This window comes from Telopea speciosissima, chromosome 11, assembly GCF_018873765.1.
Source record: "Telopea speciosissima isolate NSW1024214 ecotype Mountain lineage chromosome 11, Tspe_v1, whole genome shotgun sequence".
Classification (NCBI taxonomy): Eukaryota; Viridiplantae; Streptophyta; class Magnoliopsida; order Proteales; family Proteaceae; genus Telopea; species Telopea speciosissima.
The window spans coordinates 38,501,328-38,518,230 of NC_057926.1; the positions used below are offsets into that span (position 1 = coordinate 38,501,328).

General features: G+C 38.5%; 1 protein-coding gene across 1 annotated transcript; it reads right to left on the bottom strand.

Moving 5' to 3' along the window:
• Window positions 1-6,767: 6,767 nt before the first annotated feature.
• Window positions 6,768-13,736, bottom strand: LOC122645903 (ABC transporter B family member 2-like). Its single transcript, XM_043839311.1, has 12 exons — window positions 13,409-13,736; window positions 13,243-13,297; window positions 12,965-13,140; window positions 11,298-11,498; window positions 10,901-11,160; window positions 10,151-10,691; window positions 9,687-10,069; window positions 9,079-9,497; window positions 8,468-8,709; window positions 8,112-8,359; window positions 7,584-7,996; window positions 6,768-7,335 (listed from the first exon to the last, which is right to left on the bottom strand). Exons 1-12 carry the CDS (start codon window positions 13,700-13,702, stop codon window positions 6,794-6,796), a joined length of 3,774 nt encoding a protein of 1,257 aa, XP_043695246.1. The 5' UTR covers window positions 13,703-13,736; the 3' UTR covers window positions 6,768-6,793.
• Between the last annotated feature and the right edge of the window lie 3,167 nt (window positions 13,737-16,903).

The window sequence follows — 16,903 nt, forward strand, 5'->3', positions numbered from 1 at the left end:
TTGGTATATGATAGTTATTCCTGCAAACATCTTCTCTTGCACCCTCAGAGTTAGTCGCTGTCCGATGATTCCGAAACTAAGGTTCTCAATGGTGTGAAAGATGACAGTCAAAACAGCACCTCCGCAAAATAGAAAAGCAACCTTCTTGATTTCTCTGCGTGTCGTGTCCCAGTCAATGTAATAGGAAACGAGCATCTGTAACCCCAAGAGCAAACAATGGCATCTGGGCACCAGCAAACATAGCACCATTGATTTGGGTCTACTTGCAAAGGAAACCAGACCTGGTTTCAGACCTTGAAGCTCTCCAATGGTGGGAAGGAGGGAAGGAGATGAACCGCGAGAGAGAGAGAGAGAGAGAGGGAAAGTCGAGGTCTGAAAGTGTATACCCTTTCTGTGTTTTTTTTTTTTTCTGTCCTACTCTGTGGTTTGGGTTTAGAATCTCATCGGATTGAGATTGATCCGGAAGCCAAATTGGGTTGGGCTTCATGAAATGGAGCAATTCAATCTCCACCATAGGATCTTTTAAGGCTACGTGTTGTGCAGGGAAGGTGATAATGCCAAGACCTACCAGATTAAAGAATTGAAGAGGATCTTTATCCGTTCTATCAATATCAATGAATGTGTCCATTAATGCATAGCTGGGACCATGCATGGTTGGAGAGGTTGAGATTAAACTATGGGATAGGTTTAAACACCTTATTTGAATTTATTTGAAATGATTACACCTCAATCGTTAGAAGCAGCCAAATCCATGTGGCGCACTAGTTATCGTGGGCAACACGATGGTCACTCACACCCAGACCGCAGACGAGCCAAATCTAATTTGCTTTGTTCATGTAAACATGCATGTTTTGGATGATCGAGAATGCCATGTTTATGTGATTACTTTGAATTGACTGTATAGTGTCTTCTCTATCATATATTCCAATTCTATGAACAAACTAAGTGTCAAAAATAAGCTAAGTAGCATCCTCTATTCCTCGTCATAAATTAGCCACCCATCTTCATATGATTTGTATACCTCTCTGTTTTCTTAATCTTCAGAAACCCTAAGACCGAAGACTGTATTTTGAGCTTAGTCCTCAGTAATACAATCAAGAGATGAATAGCCCATAAATTGAAAGAACCTTTTTTTTTTTTTTTTTTTGTTTTTTGGTAGAAATTGAAAGAACCTTTTAGTCCTCAATAAGTAGTTTCTTTTGACTTCTTGATCAACCAAATCAATCTTGGACGGTGTCTAGATGAATAGCCAGCCCAGTATACACCGAAGTCCTAATTCAATTGCAATTGTTGGAACTTGGAATATGCACCACTCGGGAGCTCAGATTGTGATCGTCTACGATGTGCTGCCTGTAGCAGCCATAGTAGCCCAGACACACCACCTTGCACAATGTCTGCCTTACCCCTGCCCGAGCACCTTGCTCGAGTAGGGGTAAGGCGGATATTGCACACAGCGGTATGTTTGGGTCACTATGGCCGCTATGGGCCACACACCATAGAGGATCTAAATTGCGGGAGCTCGGATCATGTCCATGTACGAGGACTGACCTTATTGGGACCTGATCAGTGCTCACATGGAATCCACTGCCCCCTTTGTGGGCCCCCTGGATTCCATGTTGCTGTGCTCCACCCTCAGTACTTTTTCATTCCAAATTAACCTATTGACTAAGAGAACTCATTAGTCCTCTACTGGTTTTGATTGGTGATCCAATATTCCACTTCTAAAACTTGTGCACAATTAAGTAATTTTTTTAACTCTTATGTCCCATAGGGGACCTAATTAGTTGCAGAATTGCAACAGAAAGACAAGGACTTTGCTAAGATAACTAGAAATTTGATCAAAGGTAGCTTACAAATCCAATGTAGAAATGTCTTTGGGCATTGCAACAGCACCTCTCTTAATTAAATAAGGAGTTGAGAAATAAAAATTATTTAAAATAATTTTCATGCATCAGATTGGAGTAATGACCATTATTTTCTAAAGTTTTGAATTGTTTAAATAATAATTGTTCACTCAAGATGATAGTTTTACTATAAATCTCTTGGACGGGAACCACTAAGGTTGTGTTTGGTTGATAAATTTTTTTTTTTTGAAAATTTGAAGAAAAAGATAAATACATAAATCATTCATTGTATCATCATGGTTTTTGTCTCAATATGTGTTTTTTTTTCTTTTCATTTCCTAACAATCAAACAAAGCCTAATGGTGCAACTTGAGAAAGTTGGGCTTAGAATTTTGAGAACCTAGGTTCACCTAAGGATTCGTAACTTTGTCCAAAGATTGATCCAACCTTAATAAGTTCGTGTATTATACGCGTATCTAAACGTTTATTAAAAAAAACATATTTTATCGTATTCAATCATAAATCTGGCAAAAAACGTGCTTTTTACTTGGTTCTATATTATACATGTATAATAACGAATTATACAATAAAATACAGTTTTACTTTACAGTTAGTTAATATAATTAAAAAAAAAAAAGGCAAGAGATCTCTACTTGGTCACATGGTCTCTGTACAAGAGTTTGGGCAATGGGGGAGCACACTTGGGCCATTAGTGTACCGTAACCCGTAATGTAACATTGTAACGATAAGGATCTCTCAGGTCAAAGGATCACTGGTGACGGGAATAGATCTATCCATAATACGATAGATAGTAATACATGTGAGAATTTATATTACATTCTTTTTCATACACACAAATAATGTGTACTTCCTTTTATGTGCTGAAAACAATTTTTCTAGTGACATACAATGTAATGATCATGTGAACAGGATGTCCAAGCCTATCCCTAGTCAAGAACTACTTTGTGTAAAGACCCATGAAACAAACTTATAAGACCGTAAATAAATTCATGCATTAATAATAAAAATAAAATTTATTTATTCCAAAATTATACGGGTTTGAGGTCTGAGGTCTGATCTTCCACATGGTTTCCTCACTTAAGTCAAGTCATGCTTTGGATGAGAATTACTTCTTTAGTTATCCATGATTGCTTTTTAATCTTTTTAACTTTCTTGACATTGGAGTGAGAATGAGTGGAGATTGCTTTTTCCTGTTTTTTTTGTTTTGATTTTAGACTTAGAGTTTCCGATTCCAATTCCATAGAAAACTTAAGTGCAATGAGCTAAGAAATCATAGGGTAAGGAACCTTAATTAGTGAGAATGAGTAATAAATAAGTTGGTGATCATGGAACTGAGGAGGAGCCCTTCCATAATCACGAACTTGAAGTTGAGATCCATTGCAATTTGCAAGTAACCCTGATTAATAAAGTTATAATTTCATTCTTAGTATAGAATAGAACATGGAGAAACCTTGCTAGATGGTGATGGGGAGATGAGGCTTTCTAAGTTACTGGTTGGGGTTGAACTTGAAGTGTGTGGGATGGTGAGGGAGTCTGAGATGCTGTTTAATTGGAATCGAGGGGATGGTGGTGGGACATTACGATTGTTTAAATATATGTGGTCATGAATTTATAATTATGAAATCAAATACTAAGATTAATCCAGGTAGAAAATTCTACAAACTACTGCCAATACATTTCTTTTTTGATGTGTATGGACCACTTTAAAATGTGTGACAGTGGAAAAGATAATGCACGGTAATTAAACAATTTTTTATATAGATTCAGGATGAATCCACCTGAGTCAGGATAATCAAATCATTTTTCAGGAAGGAATCAAGTCATAGAATCAAGGTAAGCAAACAGTTATTCAGAAAGATTCATGTTACAGAATCAGAGTAATCAATCAGTTAATCATTTAAAATTATGAATCCACAGAAACTAATTTTATGGAATTTAATCCAAAATCAGAAACTGCATCAATAGATTTACACAACCAAACGCTTCTGTAACATGATTGACTGAAATCCAACCAAAAAAAAAAAGGGCAAATTTCACGGACACCCTCTAAAAGTATCTAATAACTCAAAAGCTTACCATATTAGGTCAAAATGTCACAGACACCTCCTGTTTTTATGAATTTGTATCAATTTAGTCCACTCTGTTAATCTCTGCAGTTAAGTGTCTGTTAATTCTTTTTAAATGGCAAAATTACCCTTACCACAGTGAAATCCCTATAATACCTTGTTTCATTCCTTTTTTTCTCCCCTTCTTCTTCTCCTTTTCACCACCACCACCGCCACCACCTCCAGCCTCCTTCTCTTGCTTCCCTTCTGCTTTCGGAAACTTCCAATTTATCATTCACTTTCAGGTAATAAAAAAACCTAGAACCCTTTCAACCTGGAATTGTCCAAAACCTTATGATGAAAAAATGGACCAGAGAGAGAGAGAGCGATTGTTTTCGGAATCACCCATATATAAAGGGAATCGATCCACTCGTCCAATTACTCCAAAACTTAAGATGGAAAGAAGGACCTAGAGAGAGAGAGAGAGAGAGAGAAAGAGAATGGAATCTGGCAAGAACAACTGCAGAAGCAGAAGAAGAAGAAGCAACTTGGTATTGAATTAATTCAATTCATTCTTCCAATCCTATATTTGGTGTTTATTTTGTTCTTTCTAATTCTGAGATTTTGGATCCTCTTTGACTGATTTTGCTTCTCTTGCTGTTCTTATTATTGGGGGTTTGACACAAAAAAAAAAAAAAAAAAAGGAATGGAAGATTTCAAGCAATCTGAGAATAGGCGAGAGACTGTGCGTAGTGGTCATACCTTTTATCACCTTAATCGAAGTTGTGGTATTCGCCGTAAGTAGTTGCTTCGACTGCCGGCCTCAGAGAAGATATCGCTTCCGAACCCCTGACATTGCTGGACTCGCCAGTGGTGATACTTCATGTGGGTTGGGTTCCTTGTTTCCTTCTTTACTCAGCCCTATACAGACTTCGAATTCGCTTGTTGTCTTCTCGAGTTTTCCTTTATTTATTGAACTAAAACTTCTCTCTTTTGCTCTCCACGGCGGGGGTTTGCCTTTGAAGTTACAATTAACGAAGTACAAGCACTGTACGAACTGTTCAAGAAGCTGACTAGCTCCATCATTGACGATGGCTTAATCCACAAGGTAACTTCTTATTCTACTTCCCTGCTGCCATCTCTTTCTCTCTTCCCCCCTTCTCTGGGAAATCCATCCTTGTTTCAGACTTTTTTCTCCTTGCCTAGCCGCTGGTAATGGTCGCCGGAGTAGGTGATGGTCGCCGGAGCCGGAGTCATAGAGGGAAGAAGATAAATGACAGTTTTGTCCTTTTATTTAAATAACTAAAAGGTAAAATGGATATTTAGGAAAGAAGATGAAATGACAGTTTAATCCTTTTATTTAAATGACTAAGGGGTAAAATGGATATTTCATTGTTGGGTACTAACTGTGCTTAACGTTTGGGGTGCTGTGCCATTTTGACCGAGTATGGTAAGTTTCTGAGATATTGGATACTTTTAGGGGTGTCCGTCAAATTTTCCAAAAAAAAAAAAAAAAAAAAAAGAAGTTGATTGACTGAAACATTACTCCTCATGAAGCCCTAGAACATGAATAAATCCAATGCTCAGGTTGTAAACTGCCCCGCCTCAGGTTTATTGTATGGGTGCAATCAGTGTGGATACTTTCTCCACAAGCAATGCCGAAACACAGGTCGTTGGATGGAGCACCCATCTCACCCCAAACATGCCCTCACGCTTCTTCCCAAACCAACTTACCCCGGCGGCTCATTCGCTGAGAAACAAATGGAGACACACGTACCTGTTCAAACAGTTGGCGGCGGTGTGAAAGATGAAGAAGAGAAACCATTAAAGCAAGAGGCGGAGCAGATGATGGATTCTCAGCTTGAGATTGTGAGGCTTCAAAATGAGCTGACTCGCCATATTGCACAACTGATGAGTAGGGCTTGTTGTTAATGACTTCATTCCTTCTTATCTGGGCTTGCAACAAGATGGACTACAGGACTAGGCTTTAAAGGCCTTGCCTTCTTTGTTTTATTGTGTTGTTGTGTAAGCAAGAAAAAGTTGGATTTGGGCATTTTTGTGTTAGGGTTTTCTGGGGAGAGTTCTTTCTGCGACCTTTGGGTGTTCTTGAGAGAACTCCATTGTAATTTTTTTTAATTCATCTTCAGGTCTGTCCATGGATGTATCATATCAATTTAGTGTGTGAACCACGTTAAATCTCTGTGTTATCCTTGCTTATATCTGTTTTGTTTCTTCGTGCTTCTTGGTGTTTCCGTTAACAGCATCCACTCCAAGGAAAGATTCTTAAAGGCTTCAGAAAGAATGAACTTAGGAGTTAAATTGTGAAGGGCATAAACCATATGAAACATGATAAAATAGTGACTTTACACCACGATCGATTTTTTTTTTTATAAACACCATGATTATCCAGGATAAGGGTATCAAATGGTGAGTTGGGTCTGGTTTTGGTATGTTTCTGACTTATTTGTTTCTAAAGGTATCCAAAAAAGAAGGAAAGGGTGGGGGGGGGGGGGAGCTGAATGCTGATTTTGGAGTTCATGATTCTGTAAGTACTCTTGCAATGCTACTTGGCTATTACACTTGCCTTTCAAATGTTTGTAATTATTTCGTTGAGAATTTCCATCTTTAGTTTTTCTAAGAACACTTCTATAATGTAATTACTTTGCTGAAGATCAGGTTTAGTAATGGTTAATATTCTTCATTTACTCTTAAAATATTTAATTTGATAATATTTTAACTTTCTAAGATGTTCATGCATACTTATTCACTGTTAAGAAAAACAATAAATCCCACATAGCTTAAGGGGTAAATAGTCCAAAAAGGAAAAAGAATTGAAGTTCAATAGTAACCAGTAATCTTGGTCATTTACTCCTTTTATTTCTGTTATTGTTGCAGTTGCTGTAAATTAATAAGCTTATAATAGGCTCCCTTCTTGTTCTCTATTAGAGTAGAGTGGTTCCCTTGCTCTATGATCTTTCCATTTTGCAAAATTGATATGTGATCTGCATTTTGGATGGTAGACAACCTATGTGCCACCATAACTGTTGTTCGATTCTTCATTAGCCTGTCAAGGGCTTGTTGAACGACACGCTCAGACTCCACATCGAGAGCACTGGTAGCCTCATCAAGAAGCAAAATTGCTGGATTCTTGAGAACAGCTCTTGCAATGGCGACCCGTTGCTTCTGGCCACCTGATAGTTGCACTCCTCGCTCTCCTACTTTGGTCGAGTAGCCCTCAGGGAGGCTACTGATGAAGTTATGTGCATTAGCAAGCTTGGCAGCCTCAATGACCTCTGTTTCAGATGATCCATCTTTGCCATAAAGAATGTTTTCATAGATTGTCGTGGCAAATAGCGCTGGCTCTTGTTGGACAAGACCAATGTGTTTTCGAAGGGACTTGAGCTTGAGTTTCTTAATGTCTTTTCCTGCAGGAATCCATGGCAGCTCATGTTTAGAGAAGGCTTAACCACTTTGAGTTCTAAAATTTTATACATTAGCCTTCTTTGTTAAACCTTTTCATGATTTGCCCATTCTTTAAGGTTACTGATCTATAAGTTCAAAGGTTTACAAGGGTGAGGCACCATGAATGTACATGTGCTTGGGCCTAACTGGCTTCAAACCATGAAAGAAACCGTAAGATGGATCGAATCATTCAAGTGTAGGAAATGCTTACCATCAACAATCACCTTCCCTGCTGTTGGATCATAGAACCGAAGTATAAGGGAGAGCACAGAGCTCTTACCAGATCCACTAGACCCTACTAATGCCATGCTCTTCCCCACAGTTACTTTGAGATTGAAATCCTTGAAAATCACAATGTCTGGCCTTGAAGGGTAACTGAATTCAACATCCTTCAATTCTATTGTACCCTCTACTCTTGTCACTTCCTCTCCAACATCCCCTTCAACCTCTGTCTTCCTGTCCAATACATCAAAGACTGAAGCCAACATCTGTGTCCCTTTTAGAAGGTCTGGTGCCAATGCTAGTGTCTCTCCCATGGCCAATGCTGTTACAATTAAAACCATGAATGATTTTATCACCGACTTAAAGCTAGAGATTTCTTTCCCCATCAAAACAGAACCATACCTGCACAAATTCACTTATGGCTTTAGGCCTTAAAGCATTTGTAGTTCGTACTAAGCTTACTACAGTAAGTAATTAACAAAACTTTTTCACTGTTCTGCAAGCCCAAAAGACATACCACAAGGCTAGGCCATAGGATGAGAAGATGAAGAATTGGGAGACACCATATGCAATGCCGGCAATCTGGCCACGACGGAAGGAGCGTTTGGATGGCTCTTCAAGCTCATGTGCATATAAATCAATTACCTTAACCTCAGAACAGAATGCAGCAATGGTACGAATGTTGCTCACTGCCTCACCGGCAAGCATGTTAGCTTTGAGGTAAGCCTTGTTCAAGTTACCACCATAACCTTTCATGAAGAGTTTCTGTAACATATATTTAGGTTCTTGTGCTAGTTAGACAGGATTTAATGTGAAGTCAAACAATGCATCATATGATTAGCAGCTAAACAAGAGGATGAAAAAAAGAGAAACCTCACTGATGTGGCCGCTAACAATCAGAGGATATGTGGCAATGACCACTAGTGTGATCCTCCAATTCAAGAGGAAGCCAATGATGAATGAGGTAATAACAAGAAATATGTTCTGTAAGAGAATTGTAGATCGATCGACAACCATTCCTCGCAGTAGAGTTGCATCGGTTTCTAGGCGTGATGAGAGCATTGAACTTGTGTTGCTTATGTCATCAAACCATCCAATTTCATTCCTCAAGATGGCTGAAATCAAAGAAAAGAAGGATTAAGTTTATACATAAGAAAGTGCAGGGAACATGGAGAAGAGAAATTAAATTGATTTCACCCAGGTAACCCAGGTTCAACTGCTGGCAATCGAAGATATGTTCTTAATTTTTTCCCCAGGAATTCTTACAGTTATAAGAGACCTATTAACTGCAATTACTGTCATATAACTGGATTCTTGTATCCCTTTTTTTAGGATAATTACATCTACTGTCCGAAATCCGGATCACTTATCTATCTACTGAGGCACCGGTCTATGAAATTCTAAAAGACAGATTGAATTTGTTCTATGTCTATGATTGTATATGTGTATGATTTTCGGTCATGATTGGTATATGATAGTTATACCTGCAAACATCTTCTCTCGCACCCGCAGAGTTAATCGCTCTCCAATGATTCCGAAACTAAGGTGTTCAATGGTGTGAAAGATGACAGTCAAAACAGCACCCCCGCAAAAGAGAAAAGCAACCTTCCTTATTTCTCTGCATGTCGTGTCCCAGTCCATGTAATAGGAAACAAGAGCATCTGTAACCCCAAGAGCAAACAATGGCATCTGGGCACCAGCAAACATAGCACCAATGATGCCAAACACCCCATAGATCCAGTCAGGAGCCACCATGGAATATATGCTTCTCCATGAAATGCTCTTCGGTTTTATTGTCTCAGATTCATCAACAGAGCATCGACCTAATGATAATTCCTTGTCAGATTGAGCACTGGCCCGAAAACTTGAGGTCGCGCTTGATACTTCTCGAGAAAGCTTCATACTGCCAGAACAAGAAAGCAGATAATAATGATACTCTGTATCTAATTGATGGGATATAGAACCAAATTTGCCCTGTTTATGTGATTCTAAACTTTGTGAGAAATTGTAACAGCAGTGATGGTAATAGTTAGTATCCACCAATGATGATCATTTAATCTGTGTTAGATTTTGTGTCAATGGATAAGAGTACCTAAGATGTCGTCCCATGACAGGGCCTTGTGAAGCTTGATGCTGCAAGGGATCAGCTTTCCCTTGGAGCTGCACAAGTGTTGCATAAGCACCATTTGGGTTTGAAATCAGCTCCTCATGGCTCCCTATTTCAACAATCTTCCCACCTTGGACGACAGCAATCATATCTGCATTCCTAATTGTGGAGAGCCGATGCGCCACCACAACAGTGGTTTGTCCGACCATGACACGATCTAATGCCTCCTGGACACTCTTCTCAGATTCAGCATCAAGTGCACTTGTTGCCTCATCGAGGAGAAGTATCGAAGGATTCTTTAGAATCGCCCGAGATATTGCAATTCGTTGCTTCTGTCCACCAGATAATTGTATCCCTCTTTCACCAACCTGTGATCAGACAAGTGAGGTGATGCATAATATCCTTTGCAAATGGTAAAACTTTGACAACTAAAAAAAGCAGAGGAATACCTGAGTGTTATATCTATCAGGAAGGTTGTTGATGAAAGAAATGGCCCCAGAGAGCTTTGCAGCACGAGTTATCTCATCAAGTGTTGCATCATCTTTGCCATATAGGATGTTTTCAACAATTGTTGTGGCGAAGAGGGCGGGCTCCTGATTAACTAACCCAATTTGACTCCTAAGCCACTTGAGCTCAAGATCTCTAATGCCATTACCATCTAATAGTATCTGTCCACCGAAGGGCTCATAGAATCTCTCGATCAATGAGATCACAGTACTCTTCCCAGAACCACTTCCTCCAACAAGTGCTACAATTTTCCCCGATGGTATGTCGAGAGAAAGCTTATCAAAGATCACTACATCAGGGCGAGATGGATAACTGAAACATACATCCTTAAACTGTATGTGCCCCTCCACTTTTCTGAGGGTCCTGCCCACTTTGGAGCTGACATTGCTAACTGTATTCCTCTCTATCATCTTGAAGATGGGGTATGCAGCAGCTCTAGCTTGGACAAAAGTTGAGATGTTTGGGCCAGCTAGTCCCAGTGATCTGAGAGAAGGAATCAAGTCTTCTCTCAAGTGAGCAACTTGGGGTTGTTTATGTTAATAGTTTGTTATGTGAAGGTTAGATATGTTGAAACAAATGAAAATTAAAGCTGTTCTAGCATCTTGTAATGATTGAGTTTCAGTTAAAATATAGTTAAAACTGCTGCAAGGCCATAGATTTAAATTAGTTAGGGGTTTAAGCTAGGGGCTTACAGTCCGGCTATAACGACATTGAGCATGGTGGTGAAGGATTGTCCACCATTTGATATCTCCTTGTGGACAACAATGCTAGTGAACCATATGAGCAGTGCCCAAGACAAGAAGAGAACACAGTGTACAGAACCAAGTCCCATACCCTTGGCTAGTCCTCCCTTCTTCCCATACTTATATGTGTTTTTGAGAGCTCTCTTGTATGACAATACTGCCTTCTCTTCACCGACAAATGCTTGGACCGTTCGGATATTGGCAATAACCTAAACATTATAGACAACTCAGTGAGTTCTGCGAGAGCTTATTCAAAATCTAAAGTTCAATTCAGTACTGCTACATTGCCTGGCTAAGATCACAGGTTTGGCTGAAACTTTAATGTGATTCTTAGAAAGCAACTAACCTCTTCTGCAATTTCACCAGCCTTGACATAGGATTTCCTCACTCTAGCAATAAGACCTGTTGCTACATAAGCATAGACACCACCAGCAATGGCAATCAGGGGGACTATAGACAGGGTCACAAGACTGATCTGCCAAACTTGAGAGAACCCAATTGCAAATCCTGTAATAAAACGGCTTAAGTAATGCAAGAAATTCCCCACCTGCATAGTCATTTGTCCAAGATTAGTCATTGAAGGGTTTTTGTTTTCTTTTTTATTTTTTGGTACAAGCAAAATCCCCCCTTCCCCCCACACCCCACCTCAATCTAGCTCTCCCTAGTGACCCAAAACCCCTATGCTTTTCATCAACAAGTTCAAGCCTTACAACATAAGATTGATACGTTGCATCAACAATCTATGGATGTTGTATCTCAAGGAAACCTGAAAGCTCACTTTTTCCAGTTCTCTCAATTAGAGAAAGAAAAGAAATTTCTTGAGCAGAAGCTGTCTCAATTGCAGCCTCAGACAATTTCTACAGCATCTTTGTCCCCACCATCTTCGTCTAGGGTATCTTTTCTTTCAAGATTTTCAAGGTATTATCCTCCAAATTATCATTAGCCATTGATTGCTACTTCGACGTCTCCATTTGGCTCTCTTATTCCTTCAATTTTTAAATCAATGAAGAGATCAACATCGCCTGATCTAAATTCTTCTAAGGGAAAAGCAAAGACCATATAAATGGTAACTAAGGAGACTTAAACCATCGATCAAACTCCTGACGTAATTCTCCCAAGGGAGTAGCAAACCACCAAGGCATATGAGTTAACGTATAAGTATCTTCCTTATATTTTTATGCTTTAATTAGCCTTGCAAGTTCCACTAGTAATGAAACCATAGAAGCCCACAAACTCTATTCAAGTGTGAATATGCCGATGGGCTTAACAATGGCAGTAAGCCCAATAGCCAAAACTACAAACTATAATTGCCCAACAGTTACAAGTCCAAGCCCATAATTGTTAACAAACTACTAGTGGGAGTTACGTGGGATCTTTTATAACATGAAACTACCCATCTATGCCACGTGGTAAAGTGGTGGCAAGTGTGAATCGAATTTTTATATGCTGCTGTAACTGGAGCGCTGCTGTGCACATTATGTGGCGCAGCAGCGGCCATGTGTGCACAGTGGATCCTATTGTACACATTTGACCGCTGCTCACGATGCCCACAGCGGCACTCCAATTTTTTTTTGTTTTGTTTTGTTTTGGTAAAACAGCAGCACTCCAGTTACAGCAGAGGATCCGTGTGACTCCCACAACACTTTACCCAAAAGATAAAAAACAAACACTTTTAGTAAGACAAAGTCAATATCCTCTGTCCCACCAATCCTGTCCATTAGTTTATAAGATGGAACCCACAAAACAAATAGGTCCTACTTACTTATTTTGTGGGTCCCACCTGACCAATTTGACAATTAATTCTCTCTTTCAAGAGTCGAGACACCAGACAGAAGCAGGTGCATCCATGTGGCCTTAAAGCTCAATTTTGAGGACCATTCAAATTCCTCTTCATTGGATCTGAATTTCATTTAATGGCTTCTTTTCTTCCAAATGGGCCCCACTATTATCAACTGAAATTAATAACAAAGCGCTTTCATTTTCATTCGGATGTGTTTGGATTTTGTTACATACCTTCTCAGAGATGGCATCTTGAACTACAATAATGTCACTAGTGATTGCAGAGATCACTTCTCCTGTCGATGCTTCAGTATCGAAGAGACTGATATCTTGATTCAACATCGATTTCAAATACGCCAATCTCATCTTTGCTGCTTGCCTCTCTCCCGTATGCATCCAACAAGCAACCTCTAAAATACTCTCCAAACAGACCCCATAAATTAGTCAAAATCACAACTTTAATTACATAATTATAAGAGGCACTTAAAAATTAAACCCATTAAAATTCTTACCAACCCATGAAGAGAACATCACAACAATGCTCAAATAGACGAAATCCAATGAGTACTGAAGCAAACAAACCAAAAAAAAACCAGAATTAAAGTTATCTATCAAATTAAACTTAAATTTAGTGATTAAGAACTCTAATAGTCTAATTATAATCACAAATGTTCATACCTTGGCGACTTTATGTGAAACAGAGGCTGGGAAGAGATAAGCAATGCCTATAATGTTTATTAATTTACCAAAGAAAACGAAGAAAACAGGAACTGAAGCTCCATGAACACAAGCACCGATGGATCCTATAAACATTAAGATGTAATCTTGTAAGTCTGCAAAAGCAAAAAGCTTCATGAATGGGACTTTCTTCTGCTTCTGTTCTTCTTTTTCTTCTTCTTCTTCTTTTTCATCTTCTGAATCTATCTTTTTCTCTTCTTTGGCATTGTCAGGGAGAGGACTTTGGAAGCTCATCTTGGCAAGAGAGAGAGAGAGAGAGCTTGATGCAGAGCTATCCTACGTACTAATTTCTGCAACATGGAGGGTTCAAAAGGGGCAGAGGACATTAAGTAGTGGCCAACAATAAAAGTGACTCAGTAATGTGAACATTTAAGTAATAGAAGAGGAGAACATGATGGGTTCATTCTTGTTTTACCACATTAATCCAGTAAATGAAATGTAGTTGAAGGAGAGAGTTTTCAAAGTTATCACGACCCACGAAAGGAAATACCAAGAGATGTGTTTATTATTATTATTATTATTATTATTATTATTATTAGAAGGTTGAGGGGAAAGCAGTTGGACCAGAGATGGTACTTTGCATTGAATGCTGTTGCTTAAGCTCTCGCTCGGACCGTTTCGATTGGGTTGGCAAGGAGTCATCATCTTGTGGGAAAGTTTATTTTGTTTAGAAACATAAACAAGAAGAAGAAGAAGTCAACAACAACAACTCAGTCCCAATTAAATGGGGCCTGCTGCTACATTGATGTTGGGAAAATGAAATATTAAAAGTATGAGTAAAAGAAAATGAACACAACAACAACGGTAACTACAACTACAACTACAACTACAAAATAGTCTTTATATAAATTAATTGGGGTTGGGTACATGGATCATTATTACACTCCAATCAACTTTATTTGACGTCATACCAGAAACAAGATTTAAACTATGCATGTTTGTCATTAACACTTCTCTTAGGGTCATTTTAGGTCTGCCTTTAGCTCTTTAGTACTTTCAATCTAAATCAAGTCACTTCTCCAAACTGGAGCAATTGAAGATCTTCATTGAACATGGCCATGCAACCTCAAACGACTTTCTCATAGCTTATCTTGAATCGGTGCTACTCCTAAACCAGCTCTAATATGGTCATTCCTTATTTTATCCTTCATCGTTTTTTCGCTCATCCATTTAACACCCTCATCTCCATGACACTTAGTTTATCTATTTGGTGCTTCTTAACTGCCCAACATTTTGCACCATACATCATAGCTAGTCTTACGAGTATCTTGTTAATACTCTGGTTGCATCTCTCCACTTCATCTACCATACTTTAATTATTTGTGAGATATCATCTTCTATATCACGTTCCATACTGATGATTGATCCTAGATTCCTAAAATGACCACTTTACAGAATCTCCATCTCATCACCTTTTACCCCCTCATATTATTCTTTAGGGAAAATGACCTAATAAATACCATTTAGGGAAAATGGTTCTTACATGCCTTGTAATGGGAATCAGTTCCCACACGCCTACCATTCTTTTGGCATGAAAATAGATGATGTGGCTATCCTGACAGTTAAATAGAGAGTTTATGGTTTAGAATAACCATTAGTATTTTAGAGTCTAACTTAATCAAGTAACCCTCCCATGTGTTGACATGCATAGCCATGTATATATGTGTATGCATACCTTTTTTTCTCCGACAACTACAGGGCACACTCCCATATCTGTGGATTTTCAAAGATTTGTTTTTTGTTGGCTGACTGTGAGTAGGGGCGAAAATTGATGTGAGCAAGGTACCTAGGGGTCTATCTGTCCATAAAAATTGGGCTCCATTTTATTTGCAATTTGGCAATTGTTGGCATTTAAAGTAGAGGTGTAAGAAAGGTTCTTACCATTGGTGTGTATGACCTGACTCCTTATGACCCATTTTCTTACAAAAAAGAAAGTTAACTAATTCAACTTGAACATAATAAGATAAATAACTCAAATGAAATGATCTCACTACCCTTCTATGTATGAAACCGTTTAGTTGCACCTTAGTCATGCGCTCCGCTATACCGCTTGCTTAGAGAACCCTGTCCCTTGAAGTAAATGTAAGTATGTGTTTGATCTTGAGCTTTTGAGTTGAAGAAGAGAGAAGAAGGAAGAAGATGACACAAGGATCTTTTTTGCTTTCATCAGATCAGAATCATTAAGGTTATGCCATTGAAATAAAAACACATGTGTAAAATCATGTACTATACCGATTAAATATGTATATGATGAGTTGTCTTGTAATGTACATACAAGACTAATACATATACAATTTCTTTTTCTTCTACCTTCATCTAACTATACAATACAACCCAATTACGAATTCAAATCTAGTAAATACTATTACAAATCATGTTTGAAGGGGGTTGTATTGAAATTTAGGGGATCACTAGAAAAGAGATATGATTGAGATTGTTATTGGAGAAGGAAATTATTTACGAAGTAGAATAGCCAGAGAAGGAGATTGTTGACGAAGAAGAAATCAAAGTTCTTCTTCTTCTCCTCTCTATCTTACATATCGTGCATTCTTATCTTTTTATGTATGTCCATATGGATGTGCAAGTCTCACTAATCTCTCTTGGTCTCTTGTATGCACAAGACAGCAACCGTATAGGTCACATACATATGTTAGACGTATCTCATGTATGGTCAATTTCAAAATGTTGTTTTCCTATCTTTTTCCATGGTTTTCACCGTTAAAATAGGAATTTTGTTAATGGTTTTTAAGGTTTTCTTTTAATTATTATTTTACATTAAAAAAATCTACATTTTCAATATTTTCTCGTTGAAGATTTTTCGTAGGTGTTCTCTGGATCCGACTCGTCTACTTCTAAAGCGGGTTGTACTTCCGTGCACCCCACATACAAGGCGACAGAAAGTACCGCCTTGCCCCTGCCCTAGCGGGGGCAAGGCGGTACTTTCCGCACGCTTTGTATGTGGGGCAATGTGGGACGCACGAAAATACAACCCGCCTTGAAAGTAGAAAAGTCTCTTCCGGTGTTCTCTAGCCTTTTGTGGACGTTTTGATCATTTTAACCTTATTTTTCTTGTACACAAATTTCAATGCATAATTTTTTTTTTTGTCTTGTTAATTAGGTTTTTCTTGCTATTTTGGGTGTAGTTGACATTTTCACGATTTTTTTTTTATTTTGCATGCATACATTCATGGGTAGGCGGTAGCAGCGCTTGAGCACTGCCATTATAAAGTGATGTTAGCAGTGCTCCATCAATCTCAGCCATTGAATTATTATCATTTAATCTAGAACGTACATTTGATTAAACACATTACCTGTTCTTTACCCATATAGCCGGTGAACTTTTCATCTCTCTTTTTTTTTTTGGGAAAATTACATCCTCGTCCCCTGTGCGTTACCTTAATTACACATCCCTCCACATAGTATAATTAGTTTTTT